A 23941-nucleotide genomic window follows, 5' to 3' on the forward strand; every position below is an offset into this window, starting at 1 on the left:
AAAGATGAAATTTATGAAAAAATGATCATTTTTTTTTATAAAAAAAAACTTAATGACGAAAAACACCAATTTACATGCCAATTTTGTATTACCAGCTCACAAAAATGTAAATAGACTTGCATGAAAAACTCATAATCTGAAATTACTTTATTTTATAGGGATTGGTGAAAAAAACATTGAAATAAAAAAAAATAGAGCTAGAAATTAGGATAAAATTAGAAAAGTTCTAGAGAACTACTCCAAAACCATTTCTTTGAGGCAACATTCATTTAAATAACATCTTTGGCTCTTTTCATCGCTTAAAATTCCAAGCACGCGGAAAACTTGGTTTTTGTATGAATCCAAGTGCTAATTGAATCGCAGATTTCAAAATGCTGCTTAAAAATCAATCAAATCAAACATAGAGAATGGAATTCTGTACAGTTCTTAAATTAAATTAATTTTTCAATATATTTTTTTATGTAGAATATCAATATACATTCCACCCCACATCTTTCCAAGAGTACTTTTAACTGGCAGGAATTCATCTCGTGTTGATAAAAACAAACGGCAAACGTTTCATCCAAATTCAAACGACCTGTGACAGCTCTAGAAAAACCCTCCCCTAACTCCTCTTCTATTGTTTCAATCGATACTCACGGATGTCAAACCCTCGCGTCACGTCCCCGGGCGTGACGGCTGCCGGCTGGAAGTTGTAGTCATGATCGTTGGCCACAAACTTGCGGATGCACCCGGTGAAGCCATTGCCGACGGGCAGCTTCTTGTCCAGTCCAGTGATGTTTCCGAATCCGCCCAGGTACACCGGCTCACGGAACGTGATTCGAGAGAACAGGCCCTAGACATTGGAAAGGAAAAAGTTGATTACGACATTGTCTCGTTATAAATTGTTGCTTATTTAATGTTTGTAAAAATCCAATTATTTCAAACAATATTGTCATTTTGGGGTCGTACACTGTTTTTGAATGACTTCATAGAAGATCATCAGCAGAGCGACTCATTTTCATAGTTTTTAAATCGATTCTCATTTTGGGGTAAAATCTCATCAACTTCAACAATGTCACTATAGTGTGACCCAGGTACGCAAACACAAGAGCTGACAACGGAGTCCATAAGATATTCAGGACATCCCATCACCGAGCCATTATCGTCAACCCTGCGCAGTGACGACACCTCCCGCCGAAAATGTCTACAGTGTCAACCGGTGGGCCCACTCCCCTAGGCCGTTGCCTGTTAATTGAACTATTCGTGTAATCCACTGAGCAAACATAATTAAAATCCCATTGTTCCGCCGCACACACCGGCAACTGTGCGATCGTTCCCTGTGGCCAGATAAAACCGCTTCGAACGCACTATCTCGGCTTCCAACGCCGTCACACCTGATGGACATGGATGTCGATGCCGCCGCCGCCGCCGCAAGTTTCAGTTCGATAACGCGGGGAGGATGTCATCGAGATAACCCTTGGTTCAAATTTTTCAAAATCATGAGCAAAACAACTTGATCTTGGCGGTTTCTATTGCAAGATTCTTACTCTAAACTAAATGGCTGAAGGCTTGAAACGACGAGATAATCCAAACTTCTTTTTACTCCTAGCTCCCATCCACCACAGGGTTCGAACTGACGACCTTTGGATTGTGCCATAACTCGTGAATGTTATTGTCAGTTCTTCAAATGGGTAGAAAATGTAATGTCCTTGGAATGTAACAAGAAAAATCAAACAATCAAAAAAGGATATTGTAAATCCATTGGGGTCTACGAGCTTTCTGTGAAAAGTTCATTTTTAGAGCAGGATTATAGCCTTACCTCAGTGATGAAAGCAAAAAGACTTTGGATGCTTGATAAAGGACCAAAAATTCAACAAAGGATATAGTTTCACGAATATCTGAGAACATGACAACCGCTGCGTGAGTTGCGCGTTTCCTTTTAAACCTTGATTTAAAGCAAATTATTCACTAATCTACTAATTGCACACCAAAGGTTAGTCTACCATTGCTGTACTGGTCTCTAGCATGTAACACGCATCCCTGCTGAAACATAAAGTTGGCACTCATCCAGTCGAATCTGTCAGAGTGCAGTCCTACCAGTCAGTCGACAACGTCATACAGGAGGCACTCGCCGAAATGACTTTCGACGTGTGCGGTGTTGTGTGGTGTGGAGTTGCCTCAAGCCAAACTAGGCAGACTCAGACAGACATCCCAGGCAGTTTGCCATAACTATCGCCATCGTCATCATCATAAAGTAAATAGTAGTAATACGTCATAAATAATCCGAAATGGTTCGGGCTGGATCCCGGGGAGCCACCCTCTGCCATTCCCTGCCAAAATGGCCGGGGGCGTCTGTCTATAGTTGGTTTTGAAACGGGGTTGGGATGGCTGGCTGTAAAGTGGCCTGTAGGGAAAATTCCGGATTGGGTCCCGGGAACGGGCATCGTTCGTTGGTTGGCTTTGAAGATTTTTAGGCACACTGGGGCAAACGGGATGATTGTTGTTGATGGTGATGAGTGCGTAGATTGGATGCCCGTGATCTGTCTATGGTGGGATCCAGACGAGTCGTAATAAGCGTGATGAACGTCCTAATTTGAGCACATGCAAACTTTTCAAAGAGACCCAGTTGTCGTTGATCAGTGATTTTCTTTTATTAATTCTACAATCAAACCTTAAAAGGTTTCTCGGCAGAGTACACGGAGAAACAATCAGTTCCTAAAATCGTGAACATGCGTTCTTGTAATTGGGAACTGCGAACAAAATGTTCAAATTTCATCATACGTTTTCTCTGTGTAACCATGTTATCTGAAGCTATTAATGCACAGTAGTGACACAACTAGCGAAAACGGGCCTCAAATCCCAGACAAAAGCTCATTTCCCAGGATTATTCCATGTATCCGTATTTGGACACTTTCACGGCTCAATTACCGTCCTTGCACGCATCGCAGCTTCGAAACAAAGTCAATCAGGTCGAGCCAATGCCAATGCCCGTCTAATTAGGCCGCAGCCCAATGGCTTTGTGTGGCAGCTTTCGTGAATCGTGAATGAGAATGCTGTCCCAGTACTGACAGTAGAATTTGATTAGAATAGCGTTTACAATGAGGACCGATGTTGATGCACTTTGATGTCCTGGCAACCAGATCCCGGAGAGGACAGTTTTACCACTTTGCTGTCAATTGTTAAGCTTTCCAACTTTGAAAGTCGGTTGAAAGTTGTAAATGCGAAATTGAATGTCTGATTTTGCATTTTAAATTGATTTGGAAAATTTTGCCTTTACGTTAAATGTTAATTTTGACTCTCAGGTAAACATAATTTGAACAACATTCTCAACAAACGTAATCTTAGATCGAAAAAAGGTAGCTTTCCTCTAACAGATAGACTGCATTGAACATTACCGAAAGGTTTGATGATAGAGCTTAATTAGTTGCAAATAGGCTTTTGCATAATTAATTAGGCTTGGAAAGCGTATCAAGTGAATGTGCGATGGACTGATGAATGGACGGATGATAAATGTGTCCATGGAGTTTGAACTTGTCTGCCTAAGTAGATTGAATATTGATTTAAAAACTTCAATGCAGATATCTTAAGAAAAAAAATACACATCTTTTTTCTAATTGAAAATCAAGTTTATGCAAATAAGTCTGTTCATCTGAAATAATTTTATTATTATACATAAAAAAATCAATAAATGTTTCATTCAATTGGCAAACAAATCATACAAATTTCAAGTTTCAAAGTAATCCGTGAAGCCCAATCAATCATAATAACGAAACTTTTCAATACATGCTACCTCAACCATGTCAACCAAACAATCCTCCAGTTTCAAAGAAAAATCTGCAGTAAGTCCTTTCCAGAATCTGATTTATTCCTCGCAATTTATCTGCACCTGAACCGTACTATCATCCGAGAGATCGGTTAGAAAAGCACAAACGCTCAAATGGGAGGAAAAGGTTAAGCCCGGCTTCTCCTTCAGCTGCAACTGATTAGGGTTCTGGGTGGGCATCGCCTGAGATCTTTTTTGCCCTCTTGGAAAAGCTCACGTCTTTGATGGGCAGAAGATTATTTTTATTCGGGTTTACGATGAAAGATGCAATGACTGTGCCAGGGCACGACTTTTTGAGCAGGGTTTGACTTTGATTGTGGAAAATCCACCTAAAATTTCACATTAATTTTCCAAAATATTTGTATCGATGGAAAACATTCTTCATATTCTTCATAACATATTTTTATGATTTTCAATTTCCACTTGAATGACCTTACCTTGGATCGTCCCTGCACTCGGTTGCCCTGGTTCAGCACCAGCCACGCGTCCCACCGGTGCCGATAGATGGTGATCGAGTTCCACTGGTTCAGCACAATCGTTTCCTCCGACCGGACCCGCCCCGTTCCGGAGCCACAATCGAACCTGCAATTGCACGAGAAAGCAACATTGGATGAGTGATGCAGAATAGAAAATAATGCTGAAATCTTATATTCACAAGACAAGAGGAAGATTCTTGCGTGTTTCTTGCACAGCAGCTGCAAACCGGTAAACTAGTAGAGGAAATCTGATTACCCCAAAGGAAAATCGTGCCTCTTTTCTTTCTGTCGATGGAATCGAATTTGCTGGCTTGATTGGGATGGTGGGACAGAAAAGGAAATTTGTTTTTTATTCGTTGTCGATAAAGGTACATGTGAGCAATTCTCTACCAAAACCGGAAATGGATTTTATTTGTATTTTTTGATTTGGCTCAAACTTTGTGGGGGCCTTCCCTATGACCAAAGAAGCCATTTTGCATCATTAGTTTGTCCATATAAATTTCCATACAAATTTGGCAGCTGTTCATACAAAAATGGTACGTAAATATTCGAAAATCTGTAACTTTTGATGGAACTTTTTGATCATCTTCGGCAATATTGTAGGTATTGTTAAGGACTATTTAGAAAAAAATAGGTACACGGAAAAAAAAATTTCCGATTTTTTTATTAAACTTTTTTTCACAAAAACTCAAATTCCCAAAATACGTATTTTTTTATTTTCGAGATTTTTTGATATGTTTTAGGGAACAAAAATCCGCAACTTTTGAGCTATAGAGAAACATGGTCAAAAAATCTGCCACCGAGTTATGATTTTTTGAAAAACTGGTGATTTTTGGAAAAAAATCGAAGTTTTATGCATAAAATTTTTTTGACCTCATTTTTTATGCAAAATTGAATTTTCAATCGAAAATTACTTTACAGATTTTTTGATAAAGGGCCCCGTTTTCAAGATATAGCCACCGAGAGATTGATTTCAGCGAAATATTTGCAGTTTTTCGATTTTTAAAAATAGTGACCATGAGTGATCATTTCTGAAAATATTTTTTTTGAAAAGTTCAGAAAATTTTCTATAAAATTGTCTAAGAGACATTGAAGATTGGACCTCCGGTTGTTGAGATACAGCGGCTTGAAGAAAAAGGAACACGAAAATTGAAGTTTTCTAAGTCTCACCCAAACAGCCCACGATTTTCTAATAACGATATCTCAGCAATTAATGGTTCAATTTTCAATGTTAATACATGAAACATTTGTGAAATTTTTCGATCTTTTCGAAAAAAATATTTTGAAAAAAATTAAATCAAGACTTACATTTTAAAAGGGCCAAACATTGAATATTATGCCCATTTAAAATGCTAGTATTGATTTAAAAATTTTCAAAATATTTTTTCGAAAAGATCCGAAAATGTCACGAATGTTTCATGTACTAACATTGAAAATCGGACCATTAGTTGCTGAGATATTGACATTAGAAAATGGAGGGTTGTTTGGGTGAGAATTAGAAAATTTCAATTTTCTTGTTTCTTTTTCTTTAAGCCGCTGTATCCAGAGGTTCAATCTTCGATGTCTCTTAGACAATTTTATAGAAAATTTTCTGAACTTTTCAAAAAAAATATTTTCAGAAGTGATTACTCATGGTCACTATTTTTAAAAATCGAAAAACTGCAAATATTTTGCTGAAATCAATCTCTCGATGGCTTGCAAATTTAATTTTGCATAAAAAAATGAGGTCAAAAAAATTTTATGCAAAAAACTTCGATTTTTTCCAAAAATCACCAGTTTTTCAAAAAATCATAACTCGGTGGCAGATTTTTTGACCATGTTTCTCTATAGCTCAAAAGTTGCGGATTTTTGTCCCCTAAAACATATCAAAAAATCTCGAAAATCAAAAAATACGTAATTTGGGAATTTGAGTTTTTGTGAAAAAAAAAGTTAATAAAAAATCGGGAAATTTTTTTTTCCGTGTACCTACTTTTTTCAACATAGTCCTTAACAATACCTACAACTTTGCCGAAGACACCAAATTGATCAAAAAATTCCTTCAAAAGTTACAGATTTTCGAATATTTACGTACCATTTTTGTATGAACAGCTGCCAAATTTGTATGGAAATTTATATGGACAAACTAATGATGCAAAATGGCTTCTTTGGTCATAGGGAAGGCCCCCACAAAGTTTGAGCCAAATCAAAAAATACAAAAAATAAAAATGGTCGAAATCGGCCGGTTTTGTAGAGAATTGCTCATGTGTTTCCTTTTAGTTTAGGAACGATTATTCGAATCGAATCTGTTTGAGAAAAAAAATCGTTTCTATTTCGTTTTATTACACGTATTTAAGATGTGTCAAATTGTTTGTAATTGTCTGCTTTGCAACATTGATGCACTCTGAAAATAACCCTGCAAGGTTACAAAATCACAATAGTTTAACATAATTTTTTTGTTCTTTAAGAAATTTTCTCTTCTGAAGTAGTTTAAGTTTCCTTTTTAATTACATGTCTCACTTTTTTAAAGCTGAGTAACAAACTTTAGATTTTTTTTTCGAAAATACTATTGTATCATTTTGTATGAAAAATAAGTTTTTTTTCTTTAAAATGTTTAGTACGCGTCCTGGAATTTCTCGTATCCCGGGTAATCTGTACATTTCCCAGGAATTTCCTAAATTCAAGTGGAAGTATTTTATACTTTCTCCACTTTTAACTACCGTCATCAGGGGGGAGATTTGATCATTTTAAAAAGCAGAAATTTATACGACCAAATCTAATCCCATTCCTCCCACCCCGTTTAAAACTGATCTGAAAAATTACGGGGCAAAAAAATTATTTCTAATCAGCTTCAAAATTTCCATGAAGTTTAATCAACTGAAAAAATCTTAAATGCATTTTTCTGCATTGATAAGCTTATTTATAGAGGATGACGATTCTCGAGATTTTCAATCACCCGGGAATCGAGAGTTGAATTTAGCAATTTCTCGGGAATTCCCGGGACCCGGGAGTTTTTTTTTGACTATGCCAATAGTGGCAATAATAAAAAAGAGTAATAAATTCGTTTCTTTTTATTTTTCAATGATTTTACTTACAATCAATCCATACTTATTATATGAAACGTATATTTAAGTATCCTCCTCCTCCTTATAATTTAACAACTTAGAATTTTCCAAATAATTTTTAGTTTAAATAATTTTGCTTCGAAAAGTTCAAAACTTCCCGGGAGTCTCGACCAAATTTCCCGGGAATCGAGAGGTCTATAAAATGGCTTATTCAAAAATGTTTTGAATTTTTATGAAACCACAACCACAAAAAAACTATTTTTCGCAAAAATGAATTTTCGTCAATATTAAGATATTTTGGAAACTAATGATGGCCAAACAACTGGACAGGTGTATAATGCATTTTAAAACACTTTTTTCATTAAAATGTTGAAACGATGACTCGTAATTTCAATAAAACGTATTTTTCATCGAAATAACATTAAAAACGTTTTTAAACCTCTGCCATTTTCTGTTACTCGGCTGTAAATTTTTTTGGAACATGAAATTTTAATGGAAATTTGATGTACTTTTCGAATCTACATTTACCCAGAAGGGTCATTTTTTCATTTTAAAATTTCATGTTTTTTCTTACTTTGCTTACTTACTTTGGGTTATTTTAAGAGTGTAACAATATTTTACAAAGTTGTAGATAATTACAAAAATGTTGATATACAAACATAAAAGGTTTGCTTATAAAAATCTCGAGTTATCGCGATTTTACGATTTTTTTTTGAAAAAGTTACTTTTTGCAATTCCGTCGTGAAACTACTTACTTTTCCTGTCATTCTTGAACGATGAAATAGCCTACTTTTCTGTACCAAAAATAACAGAATCGAATAGCAACACTTTTCAAAATAAACGCTGAAAAGTTGAACTTTTCAGCACTTGTTTCGAAAAGTAACACTTTTCAACATTTTTTTGATTTAATCGATTTATTGACAAAATACATGAAAATTTGACATAAAATTTCACTCTGTGTGTGGTTTTTAGAATTGCAAAAAATGTTGTATGGAACTCGTTGCAAAACTTGATTTTTTCAGCACTCTTCGTATTTATCCAACTCGGTGAACCTCGTTGGATAAATGTACGACTCGTGCAAAAAAAATCCTCTTTTTGCAACTTGTTGCATAAACTACTATTTTGCGTTTTTCTTTGTTTCGTCGTCCGTGTTTGTCGTGAGTGACCATGATCATCGACGAACAAACATTTTTTTTTTGTAAAATCGCAATCGAGAACATTTTGATTAAAAAAACTCTCGAAATGAAATGTATTTTTAAAACTAATAAAACTGCGTAATATATTGATGGTGCTAAAGGAATACAATATATTTAAAAAAAAACACTTTCAAAATAATTGAAGACTTTAAGATAAAAAAAATGGATGATAGATTTCAAGGTAAATTCAACTCTTTACTATTTTGTTGAAGAGCAGGAACTGGTTATACATATTCTTGAACATTTATTAGTCATTAAAAGCATAATTTTTCCACAAATTTCACAAACTTTTTTTCATTTAAACTTCTTTTTGTGCAAGAGTTAATCTTAATCACAATCATTCAAACTGGTCACAGAGCAAGATTTTGAATGTTATTATAAGATTGTGAGGAATAGTTTATTTTTACCCAGACCAAGCATCTTTTTTATATTTTTGTATGATTCATAGAACTGTTTTTTAATTGTTTGTTAAATTATCCTCAACATTATTTTGACAATTTGTTCTACATAATTTGGTTGAATGTTTGAGATTTCTCGGGAAATTTGTTGAAAAATTCCCGTTCCTCGGGATTTTTGCTACTCCTATCACTAAGAACTAAGTTCTACGCAGTTTTAACAAGCTCCAAAATTTTAAAAAATACCTTCTATTATATACACCCACAGTTGGGCAGCGCCATCCGAGAGAATAACTCGAGACTCGATCCCAAACCTTTGACATATCGAATAGCGCCCTTGCCGTATCGGCCACCAATGTATGATGACTATGAGATGGTCATTTGTCATTTTTTTTTTATTTATATTTATTAAGATTTTTCTTTCCATGCACATTCATTCAATCAAAATATTATTGAGTGTCCAATCACAATCGATGACTTTTCATCTCAATTTTAAAGGTCATTTGGCAATATAAACCACTCAATGGGATGAACTGTATCAATGAACAAATCTGGAGTTTTTTTTGAAAAGGTTCAATAAACCAAATTTCCAGTTTTTGCTTTTTGGGTGTTTTTGAAACCACCTTGAGTCAGGGGTATTGAAAAACATCCAAAATGCAAAAACTGAAATTTTGGTTTATTGGACCTTTTCAAAAAAAAACTTCAGAAATGAACACAATTTAGTGGTGGTTCACCCACGAGAGGTTTATTCTTCCATTTAATTTTGGTAGAGCTATTCTCTCGGATTTTTTTGGTTGTATATATTTGTATTATGAAACCTCATTTAACGCTAATCCTGGATCTGGCCTTAGCGCCAGTGATGTTGAAGTAAACGCATTAGTGACCAAAATGCCTCAAAATATGACATTAAAAAAAAACATTTTTCACGGTTTAAACCTAGTTTTAAATTCAAATGCAAATCGTTAGCTTCTGTTACATCCAATCAAACTCAAAATTGGGATTTGAGCTCAATACGCTCACCGAAACAAACCCCTGAATGTTCGCCAAAAAGTCATTTTTGTTGCACACTTTTTTAACATGTCAACATCATTACACAGAAAAAAAGAAAATTTATGGAAAGTTTAATATTTGGTTGGTTGAACTAAAAAAATTAAAAAAAAATTAAATATGTAAATCTGATGAAAATTTACCAGAAACTGATGAATTTTCACCAATTTCTAATGAATATTACCATCATTTTTTTCTGTGTACTCCATTATACCATTTTCCAAAAAGATAAAAGAAATAAACTCAATATTCCAGTACAACAACAACTAACCATGTCATCAAGTGTCAAGGTCATAAAATAAATTACCAATTGCCGTCATTGTGGTATAACAACAGAACACGTTTAAAATATCCCAAGCTGCCGAATATCTTCATACTTCTTAGTAGCTGTGAGAACGTGCAAGTCACTGTGGCATATGCTGCTCCCAACTCCAACGGTTGCATTCCTGTGTCGTGTCATGTGTGCAGCGAGTCCTGAAGCTATCCTGCTTCCTGACATGCCACCGCTACGATCGACACATTTTTCCTTCTTTCTTTCACACAAACACACACATTTATCTTGCATAATTGAACATTCCCTGTTCAAATTAATGTACACATAAATATCAGTTGCCAGTTGATTTATCGCGGAAAATTTCTCTTCTGTCGGTCGTTTTTCCCCCGCCTAGACGTGCACAGTCTGCACACACAAATACCACAGAGCAGCATCGGGAGCCTGCCTCCGAACCTGCCAATGGCATTGAAATAGTTTGCAGCCGGGCATCGCAAGTAGCAGCAGCTACTGCCACAAAAGTAGTGCAGCGGGGAAAAGTTGCCTGGGAAAACTGCCATCGTCGTCGCGCTCAAGCTGCACAGTGAAGTGGAAATTTGCGGTGCTTTTCCGGCAACAAGAGCCGAAAGCAGTTTGGGAAATGCAATTAATTGAAAGTTAAGGATCTCCGATCGGTGAAAGTTTTATGCAGTCGCGATGTAAAGTAATGAATTGGAAATGGAAAATCAAGGAGTGTTGTGCTGGGACAAATTGGAGGGCAAATTATTTGGACCAAAACTTCTAGTCCTACAAAGTTTGAATTTAATTTAAATTTGACAAAGATAGATTCAAAAATAAAATCATGCTATCGATGCTTTTGACATTTTTGTCAAAAACAAACTTTAAGAATCAAAACTTATAAGAATATCAATAAATTCTTAGTACCAAAATGTGAAGAGATTTTTTTGTATGGACAACTGGTAACGTGGTTCAGGACTAGGACAGACCCACTAAACTTTAATCAAATAAGCTCAAATTTGTAGTTGTGTATCTGTTCTAAAAGTATTATTTTTTTTTTTGTTTCACAAATAGCAATCCCAAATCTTTATTTTTTCTTCCGCTTCAAGAACGCCATAAACGCCCACGCAATTCTTACGAAAATGCCGTGTCGAGCCATGACAGCTTGTTATTACCTGCGGGGGTTGAGGTCGTAAAAATAAAAATAACCCCTGGTGGACGTGCGAGATGAGAAAAAGCCCAGCTGGTGTTTACACTTTCAGCCAAGCCATTCTTAACCCATTCGGAAGAAATCATTTTCCAGCTCATTCGTGCAAATATCGTGCCATTCATCTTGCGTGAATGCCTCGGAGACTTGGGTAATGAATTTCGTTTTTATTTAATTTTTACAAAAGTTTTTATTTCCCCTCAAATAAACAACTCAATCTGAGCAGGGCAAAAGTCCAATACCTGTTTTCGTGATTAAATGTAGCATTTTTCCGAGAAGCAAAAGTTTCCCCAGAACTGATTCTTTTGAGTTGCTCGAGCGCTGGAAAAACTGAGTTGCAAGCGGCTTCCGTGCTGCGTCAAGTTTTACTTTGGAAAATTTTCACAAAGAAGTCCCGCTGCGCATCACCGACTGGCTCTGCAAGGAGATGAAAATGACGATGATGGAAATTACTTTTGCCGCTTATTTTCGCCAAAGGTTTCTCCCCAGCTGATAGTGTTTGTCCTTGCGGAGTTTGTTTCAAGGGGGGGAGAAGTTTTCCATTTTTCCTGCCCATTTGTCGGAAAATTCTATTTTGTTTCACATGTAGCGAGGCAGTGGTTCCCAAAATTTATCAGTTTTTCTTGGACCAAGACAACTTTGAATATTCTTTCTGTAATTTTTTTATGATCCAAAGATCTGATGACTTTTTGACGAATATTTTGTATAATTTTCGACAAACCCTGCAAACTAACTGACTGGGTAATTCTATCTATCATTCTTCGCCGTTGTCATCGTCACTTTTGCGTCAAGGGAATGAAAAGTTAGCGACCTCGGCCCTGCAACACCGCCGCTCGTAGCAAGCAACAGAACCCTCCCATCGGGTTTTGTGGAAGTGGGGAAACAAAGTTTTTCTCCATTCATTATCCCGCAAGAGCTTTCGTCCCACCCACCCACGCTATCAAAGACTCTTCAGGACAATGCACTGCTCTGGAAAATGCATCGTGGCTGCAGCTGTAAGGCGAAAATTCCAACTTTTCAACTTCGTTGTCGCTGTCGAAAACGGATTCCTGCAGCGAGAGCTTTGATGGCGTCTGAAGGAGCTTTTAAGCTCGGCTAAGTAGTGGTTTTGGCGGTAAGGCTTCCCACTCGCGCGCTGCAAAAAAGGACCAACTTTTGGCCGTTGTCGGTGCACCACTAATTTGAGCTAATGATTGAAATGGGCCAACTTTGACTTGCACTGTTACGGGCTTTCAGGGTTTTACAACTCATCAGATTGAGCGCTGCTGCAGCAGCAGCGCCTGTCGAAGACAACTACGATCGCTGAGCTTTCAAAAGAAGCCGCATTGTCTTCATCAAATTTCATGGCACGCACAATTACACAGCTTTCGCTAACCCTCACCAACCCTTGTGAAAGAAGCAGCCAAATTGATTTTGAAGTTGATTTTGGCGAAAAATTTTCTCACGTGTAAATTTTAAAACCATCGAAAAAAAAAAACAGAAAAAAATCAACAATGTAAGAAAACAAATTATCAAAAAGCACTTGAGGGTTACCTTAGCAGAAATCACCATCAAACTACCAAAGTAACTGCCGCGCGTTTAGGACCAATAAAAAGTGTTGCCATTTTTCACGTCCTCGGCTGCGAACCTGTTCAGATTGACCAAACAGAGCCACCGGAAGGCGAACACCGGCCAATTCAGCTACCGCGCTGCTGGTTGAGACGGATTCTGTAATTCGATTGAATTGACCGTTTTGGGCTGCTTTAACGATTCGCGTCCGTTCGGCGAAACTTGGTTGATTTCGTGGAACAAAACGCTTTGCGCATCAGGAAGGGCTTAATTTGATGGACGTTGTAAAATTCGAAACTTTTCCGCACTGAGCGGAAATCGTCCGAGGAATGATTTTTGTGTAAGCAGGATGTAGAGAAAGCAAATGGAAGGAATCATGGGAGGAGTAATTGAATTTGGGAAAATATTGTTTCGCCATGAAAAGGCAACTGAGCAACTAAAAAGTACCAAAACCGGATATTGATTTTGTATATATTGTTTTACTTGGTTCAATTTTTTTTGGGATATTCCCCATGACAATCTCCATACAATTTTGGCAGCTGTCCATACAAAAATGTTACGTAAATATTAGAAAATCTGTAATTTTCGAATGAATATTCTGATCGATTTGGTGTCTTCGGAAAAAATTTAGGTATTGTTGAGGAATATTCAAAAAAAAAAATGTACACGGAAAAACTCAATTTCTTTGAAATATTTATGGGACCAAAACTCACATCTTTTGAGTCATAGAGAAGCATGATTTTTTGTTAAAAAATAGTCCAAATTTCATTCATAATTTTTTTGACCTAATTTTTTATATAGGGTTGAATTTGCAATCGAAAAGTACTTTACACATTTTTAAGATATAGCCACCATAAGTTTGATTTAAACGAAATATTGGAAGTTTTTTATTTTATAAAAAGAGTGACCATAAAAGACCATTTCCGAACATTATTTTTTGAACAGTCCAGAAAATTAGAGCTAATAAAGCTTTATAACATTGTTGCTGAAATTCAGCGGCTTAAAGAAAGAAAAAAAAGGAAAATTGAAGTTTTCTAAGTCTCACCCAAACAACCTTCAATGATCTAATGTCAATATCTCAGCGACTTATGGTTACGATCCCAATGTTATTTCCAATGTTATAAGATGAAACATTTGTGAAATTTTTCGATCTTTTCGAAAACGAGCAATTCCAGCTCAAATCAGCAATTTTTCTGGTGCTTTTGTCCCAATCCTCTCCGATTACAATGATTTTTTTTAAACATGTTATCATGCGTAAGGGTTTTTAATATTTTTGTATTTTGTAAATTAAATATTGCTGTATCCTAGCTGTATCGGTAGTCTAGCTTGTACGTGCGACAAACGCATCCTGACTTTCCTGGCCTGAAATCCCTATGGACTTTTGTCGCACTTACATCCATTTTCATGGAGTGACAAGATAGCACGACAAGATTGAAACTACTTTCATATGTAAAGTGACAAAAATGCACGGAGTTTTTTCGGTTTTTGTTGAATATCTCAGGATTGAAATCGAATTTTGGGGATCTATGAAGGTCAAAAGGTGAGGCATTGTGAGCTGCACAAAATGGCGTTCTTAACTCAATTTGGCCCAAAATGCACGTACGACAAGTTAGCACGATGGCGACGACATCGTATCAAAAAGTGGTCAAAGTTAAACTTGTAGGAAATAAGACGAGTTTAAAAAAAAAATAGACTAAAAGAAAAATACACGCCAATTTTATGAGATTTTTCAATTTTCAAGTTTAAAAGATAAATTCCAAGGTGATGACACGTTTTTTTTTCGTTCAAAATTTTTGTGAAAATAGCCTAAAATGTGACGAAAAGACTCACAAAAAATGCAGGAAAGCTCGTCCAATTTCCCATAAGTTTGCCTTTGCCAGCTTTTCTATTTGACTAGTTTAAATATTTACGTAAGGTTATTTACTAAAGTCATGATTCGAAATCCGGACACTTAGTAGCATATCATTTTTGCTATAGCTAACAAAAAATCATGTAATAAGTTGAAAATGGAGATATAAACATGATGTAGTATAAACAGTCAGTTTAAAGAGAATGCATGCAAAATATGTCTTTTCTAACAATTTTTCATCAGAATGTGAAAATTAAAATGACTTGTTGTGCTTCGAATCCCGGACACTGTTAAAATCTGATTCGAAATCCGGACACTTTTGCTTCGAGTTCCGGACACTCGTTTTTGCTAATTAATCGCACATGTTAGTGAATGGCATTCTTTAGGTCTCAAATAAGCTGTTAAAATCAAAACAATCAATATTTTATATTAAAATTTGCTTGAATTTAATGAAATCAAAACCATAAATTTCTGCTTTGCCTTCCCGGTGCTTCGGACTCCTATGAAATATTTCACGTGAAATGTTTCGCATTTTTAGTAATCTTATAATTTTATTTTATTTTATTGTTTTGACATTAACTACAACATGCAAACAAACTCTAAATGAAAGTTGATGTTAGAATTCATCAAATAACCCATTTTTGACATTTATAATGCGAATTTATAACCATATAATTGATAAAACAAGATGAGGTGTCTGGGTTTCAAAGCGTCCGGGAATTCGAATCATGACGTTATCCAGGTTTGTACCACACTGAATAAAATATTCTATTTTCAGTTATGATCAATGTAATTTATGCTTATATCTGTATTTTATCGATGCATCGTTGGTTAGGTTACCAAAAGACCTTTCCATTGAAAATCTGGCAAGCCGTTCTCGTGTTGTGACCACTTAAGTGATATTTGTGTACTTTTTTATTCCGTATCAAAAAAAAAAAAAAAAATAAAAAATAAAAAATGTGTCCAAATGTGTGAAGAAGATTAAATAACATTTTGTTTATTAAACCTTAAAAAAAATTTGGACTGACAACAAAAATTATCATTGTAATCCTAATACTCATAACACGCACGATAGACAAAAGATTTCAGCACAACAATTGCCAATCAAGTAATTGATTGAATTCTACAATATAAATATTGCTCAACATTGCAAGTTGAAGATGCAAACATCCTTCCGATATGCAAATTTAATCATCTCAGCAGCAATTCAACACATGCACCTCATCAGAACATGACAAACACAAATGGCTTGCATGTTGCTGGAAGACTGGTAGAAACGATACGTTACATTTTGTTGTATGTAGAAACGATGAATTTTGTTTGTTTGACTCAGCAGGTGCTGCCGCAATAAGACGTGGTGATATGAACATTTATAAAATTATGTTACATTTAGTTGTTTTAAATTTGTTTAAAATATGGATTTTTTCTTTGATCTTTAGAGAAAAAAATACAAATGGCATTACTAATGGTAATCATTCAATCACTTGAAATGTAGAATAAACTTTCAAATATTTTACGTCGCAGCTCAACGCTAAACTTTTCTCATCTTAATGCGATGTCACCGTCAGCAAAACGTTCCACCCTTTTTCTCCCAGTCATCCACGGACAGAAAGACATTTCCTCGCTCAAACATGGCTCTTTGCACGCGAAAAGATGGATGATTATTGTTTGCGCGTGAAAATGAAACAAATTCGTTGTAATTGTGCAAAATATTATTATTTATCTTCATCGCGTTTCGCTCGAGTACCATCAGCAGGAAAGCCAGGCACGAATTTTTCGCCTCGTTCCTCTACCCGACAAGATACGAATAAAAGAGGCCTCCCGTTTTCGGCTTCCCGCGGGAAAAGCGATGAATCATCCCCAATTGGCTCCATCTGGTTTTTCCAACTTCAGCAGTAATGTGGCAGCGGTAGCGAGCGAAAATCAGAGCCCATTTTCTTGGGAAAATCTGGGCAAGGAAAGGAGCAATATGGTACGTTCTGCGAAATTAGCAGAGGCTGCTGTGCTTTGTGACTTGTTGGCACTGTTGGGACCCATTGCAGGAAGATTTTTTTTTGTTTTCACTTTGAATGAGAAGCAATATTTAGAGTTGTCTTTTATTGAGTTTTAGAAATGAAAAAGCAATTACAAATTTCCCAAAAATGCTCACCGTACCCTACAATCACATTCCCATTAACTTGTTACACATTAATTTCGCTTTCATTCAGGATCAATCGACTCATTCCACGTTCAGTTTCTACACAGAAAAAAATATGTGAATTTACTCGACACGGAAAAAATGAATCACATGTAAACTCAGTTGATGTAAACTTGAAATTCGATGTAAACGGTTGAATCACACGTAAAATCATGTTTTTACGTATAATTTGTTGCAAATTTACATCAAATTGCATTTGTATTTAAATGTTTAATGACGTGCAAAAGTGTTACATCCTAAATGATGTAACAATCAGAAATATTTTTTTGTGTGTATATTAGAAATGTAGTACGTGCCCCATCCGTCCAACCCGACGATGATGGCGCGGCGTCGATGAAGAGAAAGACAAAGCGCGCGCTGCGGAACAATTAAGGGCCGAAAAAGGATTGAGTTATGACCCCGGCCACAACCAACGGGAACTTTTACCCGCGACCAGCTAGCTAGTAGAGCGCACATGGCCAATAACCCCGAAATGATTAATTTTAATTGAGTTAGTAAACTTTCCCATCGGCCGTAAATCATTCACGGATCGGAAGGCTTTGCCGGCAGTTTGATGGCTAGCCCACTCACACACACAAGTGCGGAATTGATTGGAAAATCATTTGTGGTTGTGCTGTGCACTAAATCAATTGTTGTTATTGAGATTTTATGTAATTTATTTATGTGTTAAATGGGATTAGTATTCATTTTTTTTAGCTTATATTTAATCAATTTTTCAATAATGCAAGTAGTTCCAAATACAGTCAAACCTCTTTTTACGCGACCTCCTTTTGCGCGAAATTTTTTTACGCTGTTTTTTTACGCGAAGAATTCAAAATAACGCGAACTCAATTTACGCGAAAAATTCAAAATAACGCGATCCGATTTTAAACTGTCGGAAGTCTAAACCATTATGGTCATATCTTCCTGTTCAACGGGGACCACAATTAGGGTTTTTACAATCAGTAGCTTTGGTGACCTACGGATACTCTGCATCATATTGGGATGTTCTGGACAACTAAGAACATCCGGAAGTCACGAATAGAATATCTATCTGTTCAACGGGTGTTTGTACCGGTGTATTCACCATCGATATATCTTCAGATAGCTTCAGTGAGCCACGAAGAACTCTCTGCGATCTGTTAGAATGTACGAGGTCATCCAGGAACTCCCGGAAGTCATGGCCTGGATATCTACCTGATCAACGGGAGTCTATATGGCTATATTAACCTCCGGTATAGCTTCAGGTAGCTTCAGTGAGCCACGATGGATTCTCTGCGATCTGTTAGAATGTACGAGGTCATCCAGAAACTCCCGGAAGTCATGGCCTGGATATCTACCTGATCAACGGGAGTCTATATGGCTATATTAACCTTCGGTATAGCTTCAGTGGACTACGATGGACATCCTGTGGCATGTTGGATTGTTTTGGATCATCCAAGAACTCACGGAAGTCATGGCCAGGATATCTACCTGATCAATAGGGGTCTTTAAGGCTATATGAACCATCGATATAGCTTCAGGTAGCTTCAGTAGACCACGATGGACACTCTGCGGCATGTTGGATTGTTTTGGGTCATCCAGGAACTCCCGGAAGTCATGGCCAGGATATCTACCTGTTCAACTGGGGTCTGTATACCCATAGTAACCATCGGTATAGCTTCAGATAGCTTCAGTGGACCACGATGGACACTCTGTGGCATGTTGGGTTGTTTTGGGTCATCTAGGAACTCCCGGAAGTCATGGCCTTGATATCTACCTGATCAACGGGTTCTGTATGGCTATATTAAGCATCGGTATGGATTTAGGTAGCTTCAGTGGACCACGATGGACACTCTGCGGCATGTTGGATTGTTTTGGGTCATCCAGGAACTCCCGGAAGTCATGGCCAGGATATCTACCTGTTCAACGGGGGTCTGTATGCCCATAGTAACCATCGGTATAGCTTCAGATATCTTCAGTGGACCACGATGTACACTCTGCGGCATGTTGGATTGTTTTGGGTCATCCAGGAACTCCCGGAAGTCATGGCCTTGATATCTACCTGATCAACGGGTTCTGTATGGCTATATTAACCATCGGTATAGCTTTAGGTAGCTTCAGTGGACCACGATGGACACTCTGCGCCATGTTGGATTGTTTTGGGTCATCCAGGAACTCCCGGAAGTCATGGCCTGGATATCTTTTTGATCAACCAGAACCCCGTTGATGACATCCGGGAGTCCCTGGATGGCTCAAAACAATCCAACATGCCGCAGAGTGTCCATCGTGGTCCACTGAAGCTATCTGAAGCTATACCGATGGTTACTATGGGCATATAGACCCCCGTTGATCCGGTAGATATCCAGGCCATGACATCCGAGAGTTCCTGGATGACCCAAAACAATCCAACATGCCACAGAGTGTCCATCGTGGTCCACTGAAGCTATCTGAAGCTACACCGATGGTCACTATGGGCATACAGACCCCCGTTGAACAGGTAGATATCCTGGCCATGACTTGCGGGAGTTCCTGGATGACCCAAAACAATCCAACATGCCACAGAGTGTTCATCGTGGTCCACTGAAGCTATCTGAAGCTATACCGATGATTCATATAGCCATACAGACCCCCGTTGATCAGGCAGATATCCTGGCCATGACTTCCGGGAGTTCCTGGATGACCCAAAACAATCCAACATGCCACAGGATGTCCATCGGGGTCCACTGAAGTTTTCTGAACCTATACCGATGGTTAATTCACCCATATAGACACCCGTTGAACAGGTAGATATCGAGGCCATGACATCCGGGAGTTCCTGGATGACCCAAAATAATCCAACGTAGAGTGTCCATCGTCGTCCACTGAAGCTATCTGAAGCTAAACCGATGGTTAATATAGTCATATAGAACCCCGTTGATCAGGTAGATATCCAGGCCATAACTTCCGGGAGTTCTTGGACCTAGTACATTTTAACAGATAACAAAGGTAACCATCGTAGGTCGCGGAAGATACCTGCAATTATTACGATGGTGGATACACTGGTACAGACCCTTGTTGAACAGGTAGAATATCAGTTCTTTACTTCCGGAAGTTCTTGGATAACCCAGAACATCCCAACCTGCTGTAGAATATACAGCGTAGGTCACTGAAGCTATTTTGAATAACCTGGAATTACACTATTATTATTAAAAAATATAATACTTTATAAAACTAAAAAAAATACTTAAAAAATCTTTTTACGCGAGCTATTCAAAACAGCGCGAACTTTTTTTACGCGAAAAATTCAAAATAGCGCGAACTTTTTTTACGCGATTTTTTTTTACGCGAGAACCAAAATTCGCGTAAAAAGAGGTTTGACTGTATAATTTTATTTTGAAATTCACTCACCAAAACTCCACGAATCCTTGGTGCAGCAGCAGGGCCATAAAATCTCCAGTCAGATCATCCCGCTCGCCCGTTAGCAGCAGGATTCCGTCGAACGATTCTGGTCGAAATTCGATGTGAAGCTGAAACAAATAAAAACGCAAAAAAGATTAAAAATCATGTTCAAACATTTCGAAACATTCGAAAAAAACTACTCCTGCCTTATTTGATAAGCGCACAGTGGTCGGAAACGCAAATTTCGCAGGAATAATTTATTTCCGCTTCAGGAATGCATTTTCGAGCTACAACTAATGATGCAAAACGGCACCCTTTAACACAGTAAATGAATGGAAAGTTTTATCCTAGTTAAAAAATACTAATAAAAGTCGATTTGGTTTGTGAACAAATGTGGACAAAATATTTAATTTTTAATCATTTTATTTTCTAATTAATTTGAGCCACCCTAATCAGATATCATATCCTCAGCTGCTTTGCTAATTAAAAAAGGTTATGTATTTTAATTTTGTTTAAATGTTTTTTTTTATTTTTCTTTCTATGCGAATTAAAAAAAAAAACATATCTTATAAGAGTGAACGAATATGAACCACCCTAGGTCATCTAAGACCTCCATAGTTGCCATAAAAACCAGGTTCGACCACGTTTGTCCACAAACCAATTTTACCTGCATTTGAGCTCACTAAGAGCAGTTTTGATACAAATTAATGCGATATTCATGTAAATTTTCTCATAGAGCATTGTACAAAATCTCATAAAATGACAATTTTTAAATCGCTGTAACTTGGGTTTAAGAAAAACCCTTTTGAGATGTTATATTCATATTAAAGAAGAAGTTTTAAGCTTTCAGATGCACCGCGGAGCGTATTTTTTTGTGTCCCCCTCGAAAAGATACAAACATTTGAAAAAGGCCTATTAAAAACTTTAAAAACGCTGTAACTTTTTACCAAAATGACCTAGCGACTTCGTTGACATTTCAAAAGACGCGTATTTTTATGCTCTAAATATGTCCTGAAGACACCAAAATTACCAAAAATAATACAAAAAAGATACACAATAAAAACACCTTTTTGATGGGCCATCCTACTGCTTTTCATATAAAATGCTGTAGAATGACCCGATTAAGAGATAGAGATTTGGTGTCTTCGAGAAAGTTGTTTGAGATGGCTAGTACTACAATACTGTCGAAGAAAGTATACCTCTATCTCATCTAGAATCGAAGATAGTTTTTGAAAATATTAGAAATTGTTGGACCACCCTAATATCGTTTTGACCCAATGAAGTAGAATTTCATTCTTAACAAATGTTTCTTAGACACCGAAGCTCGAAAATGCATCCCTGAAGCGGAAATAAATTATTCCTGCTAAATTTGCGTTTCCGACCACTGTGAAGCGTTCTCTTGCTGCTGCTGCATGTCAAATTGCATTTGATATTGCACGATTATTTTAAACTTATTTGCTAACCATAGCAGTGGAAACAACTCATAATCGGATAAATATTCTAATTGCATTTTGTCTGTTCCAGTATTCCAAGAAAAATGAAGTTAAGTGTCGTAAACGTTATTATATTAAAATTGAACTTTAAAAAGAAGTTTATGCAACAAATTACAAAAACAAGATTTTGTCAGCACGAGTCGTACATTTATCCAGAGAGGTTTACCGGTATTGAAAGGTATGAATTTTCCATTCTATTATTTTTGGTAGGGAAAAGTAGGCCGTATCGTTTCTCCAAAAGGACAGAAAAAGTTGACACAGCGGAATTGCAAGAAACTTTTTTTGCAATTCAGTCGTGAAACTATTTACTTTTCCTGTCATTTTCGAACGACGAAACAGCCTACTTTTCTGTATCAAAAATAACAGAATCGAATAGTAACCCTTTTCAAAATAAATGCTTTTAAGTTCTACTTTTCAGCACTGAAACGGATGCTGAAAAGTGGAACTTTTCAGCACTTGTTGACATTTTTCCTATAGTTCTGTTCAAATGGTGTTTTACGGAATTGCAAAAAACGTTGTATGGAACTCGTTGCACAACTTGATTTTTTCATCACTCGTCGTATTTATCCAACTCGGTGAACCTCGTTGGATTAATGTACGACTCGTGCTGAAAAATCCTTTTTTTTGCATAAACTATGTTTGCTGCAATATTTATGCTTAAACTTATTTTGTAACGACAAATCACTTCGAATACCTGTACAACAACGCTTCATGCCGATAAAAATAACAACGTGACCAAAACAGCTGCGGGATTGTTTGATATTTTCTTCTAAAACTTTTTTGTTGTCGTTCCAATTTCACTCGAATTCAGGTTGGCCTCGTACGTACGATTAGAGTACATTCCGCAAGGTTCAACTAGTGCAGATGCAGCACAGGTAAACCAGCCCAAAGCAAAATGTTTTTTTTTGCGATTTTTGTTCCCTAAAATCGTGGCCATTCAACCGGAGGATCAAAGAGCAAACTCGATGTTTGTTGTTTCAAAGGATCGCGATTCGGCCGGGAATAGTTTATGTACCGATTTAATCAAATGACGTGCATGCCAGTCGGGCGGATGATTTCTTTGTAGCGAGGTTGGTTGGTTTCGATTTTGGAACGAGGAGCGATTTGAACGGCTTGATTTGAATGTTTTGCTTACTCACCTGGACGTGTTTGTAGGCCCCCCGAAGGGCAGGAAACGCCAGCCACGAGTGCTGGTTGAATCTTGGAGTGTTCACGTGGGAGTCTGCAAGAAGAAACATGAAAAGAGTTAGATTATGAGTTGATCGCATGGTTTTGATAAAAAAATGTATTAAACCAGCATCTAATGCTGGGTCTTCAGCACTTTACCACTTATAATATTTTCCTAAAACTTCCAAGTTTTCAAGTTGAAAATCGACATATTTGATTAAGAAGGACCAATCTTTACTTTCAAAGAATCGAATTTTACTCATTTCAAAAAGGTATTCCTTAAATTGTATAAATTTTGATGAATGCTCTAGAATTGTCTTACCGCGCCTTCTGATTAAGTTTGAAGGTAAATTTTAAATATTCAAATCTCCAAACCTTCAAATCTTTAAATCTTCAAATCTTCAAATCTTCAAATCTTCAAATCTTCAAATCTTCAAATCTTCAAATCTTCAAATCTTCAAATCTTCAAATCTTCAAATCTTCAAATCTTCAAATCTTCAAATCTTCAAATCTTCAAATCTTCAAATCTTCAAATCTTCAAATCTTCAAATCTTCAAATCCTCAAATCTTCAAATCTTCAAATCTTCAAATCTTCAAATCTTTAAATCTTCAAATCTTCAAATCTTCAAATCTTCAAATCTTCAAATCTTCAAATCTTCAAATCTTCAAATCTTCAAATCTTCAAATCTTCAAATCTTCAAATCTTCAAATCTTCAAATCTTCAAATCTTCAAATATTCAAATCTTCAAATCTTCAAATCTTTAAATCTTCAAATCTTCAAATCTTCAAATCTTCAAATCTTCAAATCTTCAAATCTTCAAATCTTCAAGTTTTAAAATCTTCAAATCTCCAAATCTTCAAATCTTCAAATCATCAAATTTTCAAAACTTCAAATCTTCAAATGGGTCGTTTT

At 36.6% G+C, this 23941-nt stretch overlaps 1 protein-coding gene across 1 annotated transcript in view; it reads right to left on the reverse strand.

Annotated features, from left to right (window-relative positions):
- The window catches only part of LOC120427423 (pikachurin), a 99228-nt gene extending 76146 nt beyond the window's left edge, over positions 1 to 23082 (reverse strand). The window contains exons 1-4 of the mRNA XM_039592283.2: positions 23001 to 23082; positions 20378 to 20496; positions 4243 to 4387; positions 640 to 835 (exon numbers count right to left, since the gene is read on the reverse strand). Of these exons, the coding sequence (XP_039448217.2) occupies positions 640 to 835; positions 4243 to 4387; positions 20378 to 20415 (379 nt within the window). The 5' untranslated portion in view covers positions 20416 to 20496; positions 23001 to 23082. The remainder of the gene's footprint in view (positions 1 to 639; positions 836 to 4242; positions 4388 to 20377; positions 20497 to 23000) is intronic.
- Between the last annotated feature and the right edge of the window lie 859 nt (positions 23083 to 23941).

The sequence above is a fragment of the Culex pipiens genome, chromosome 3 (assembly GCF_016801865.2).
Source record: "Culex pipiens pallens isolate TS chromosome 3, TS_CPP_V2, whole genome shotgun sequence".
Taxonomy (NCBI): domain Eukaryota; kingdom Metazoa; phylum Arthropoda; class Insecta; order Diptera; family Culicidae; genus Culex; species Culex pipiens.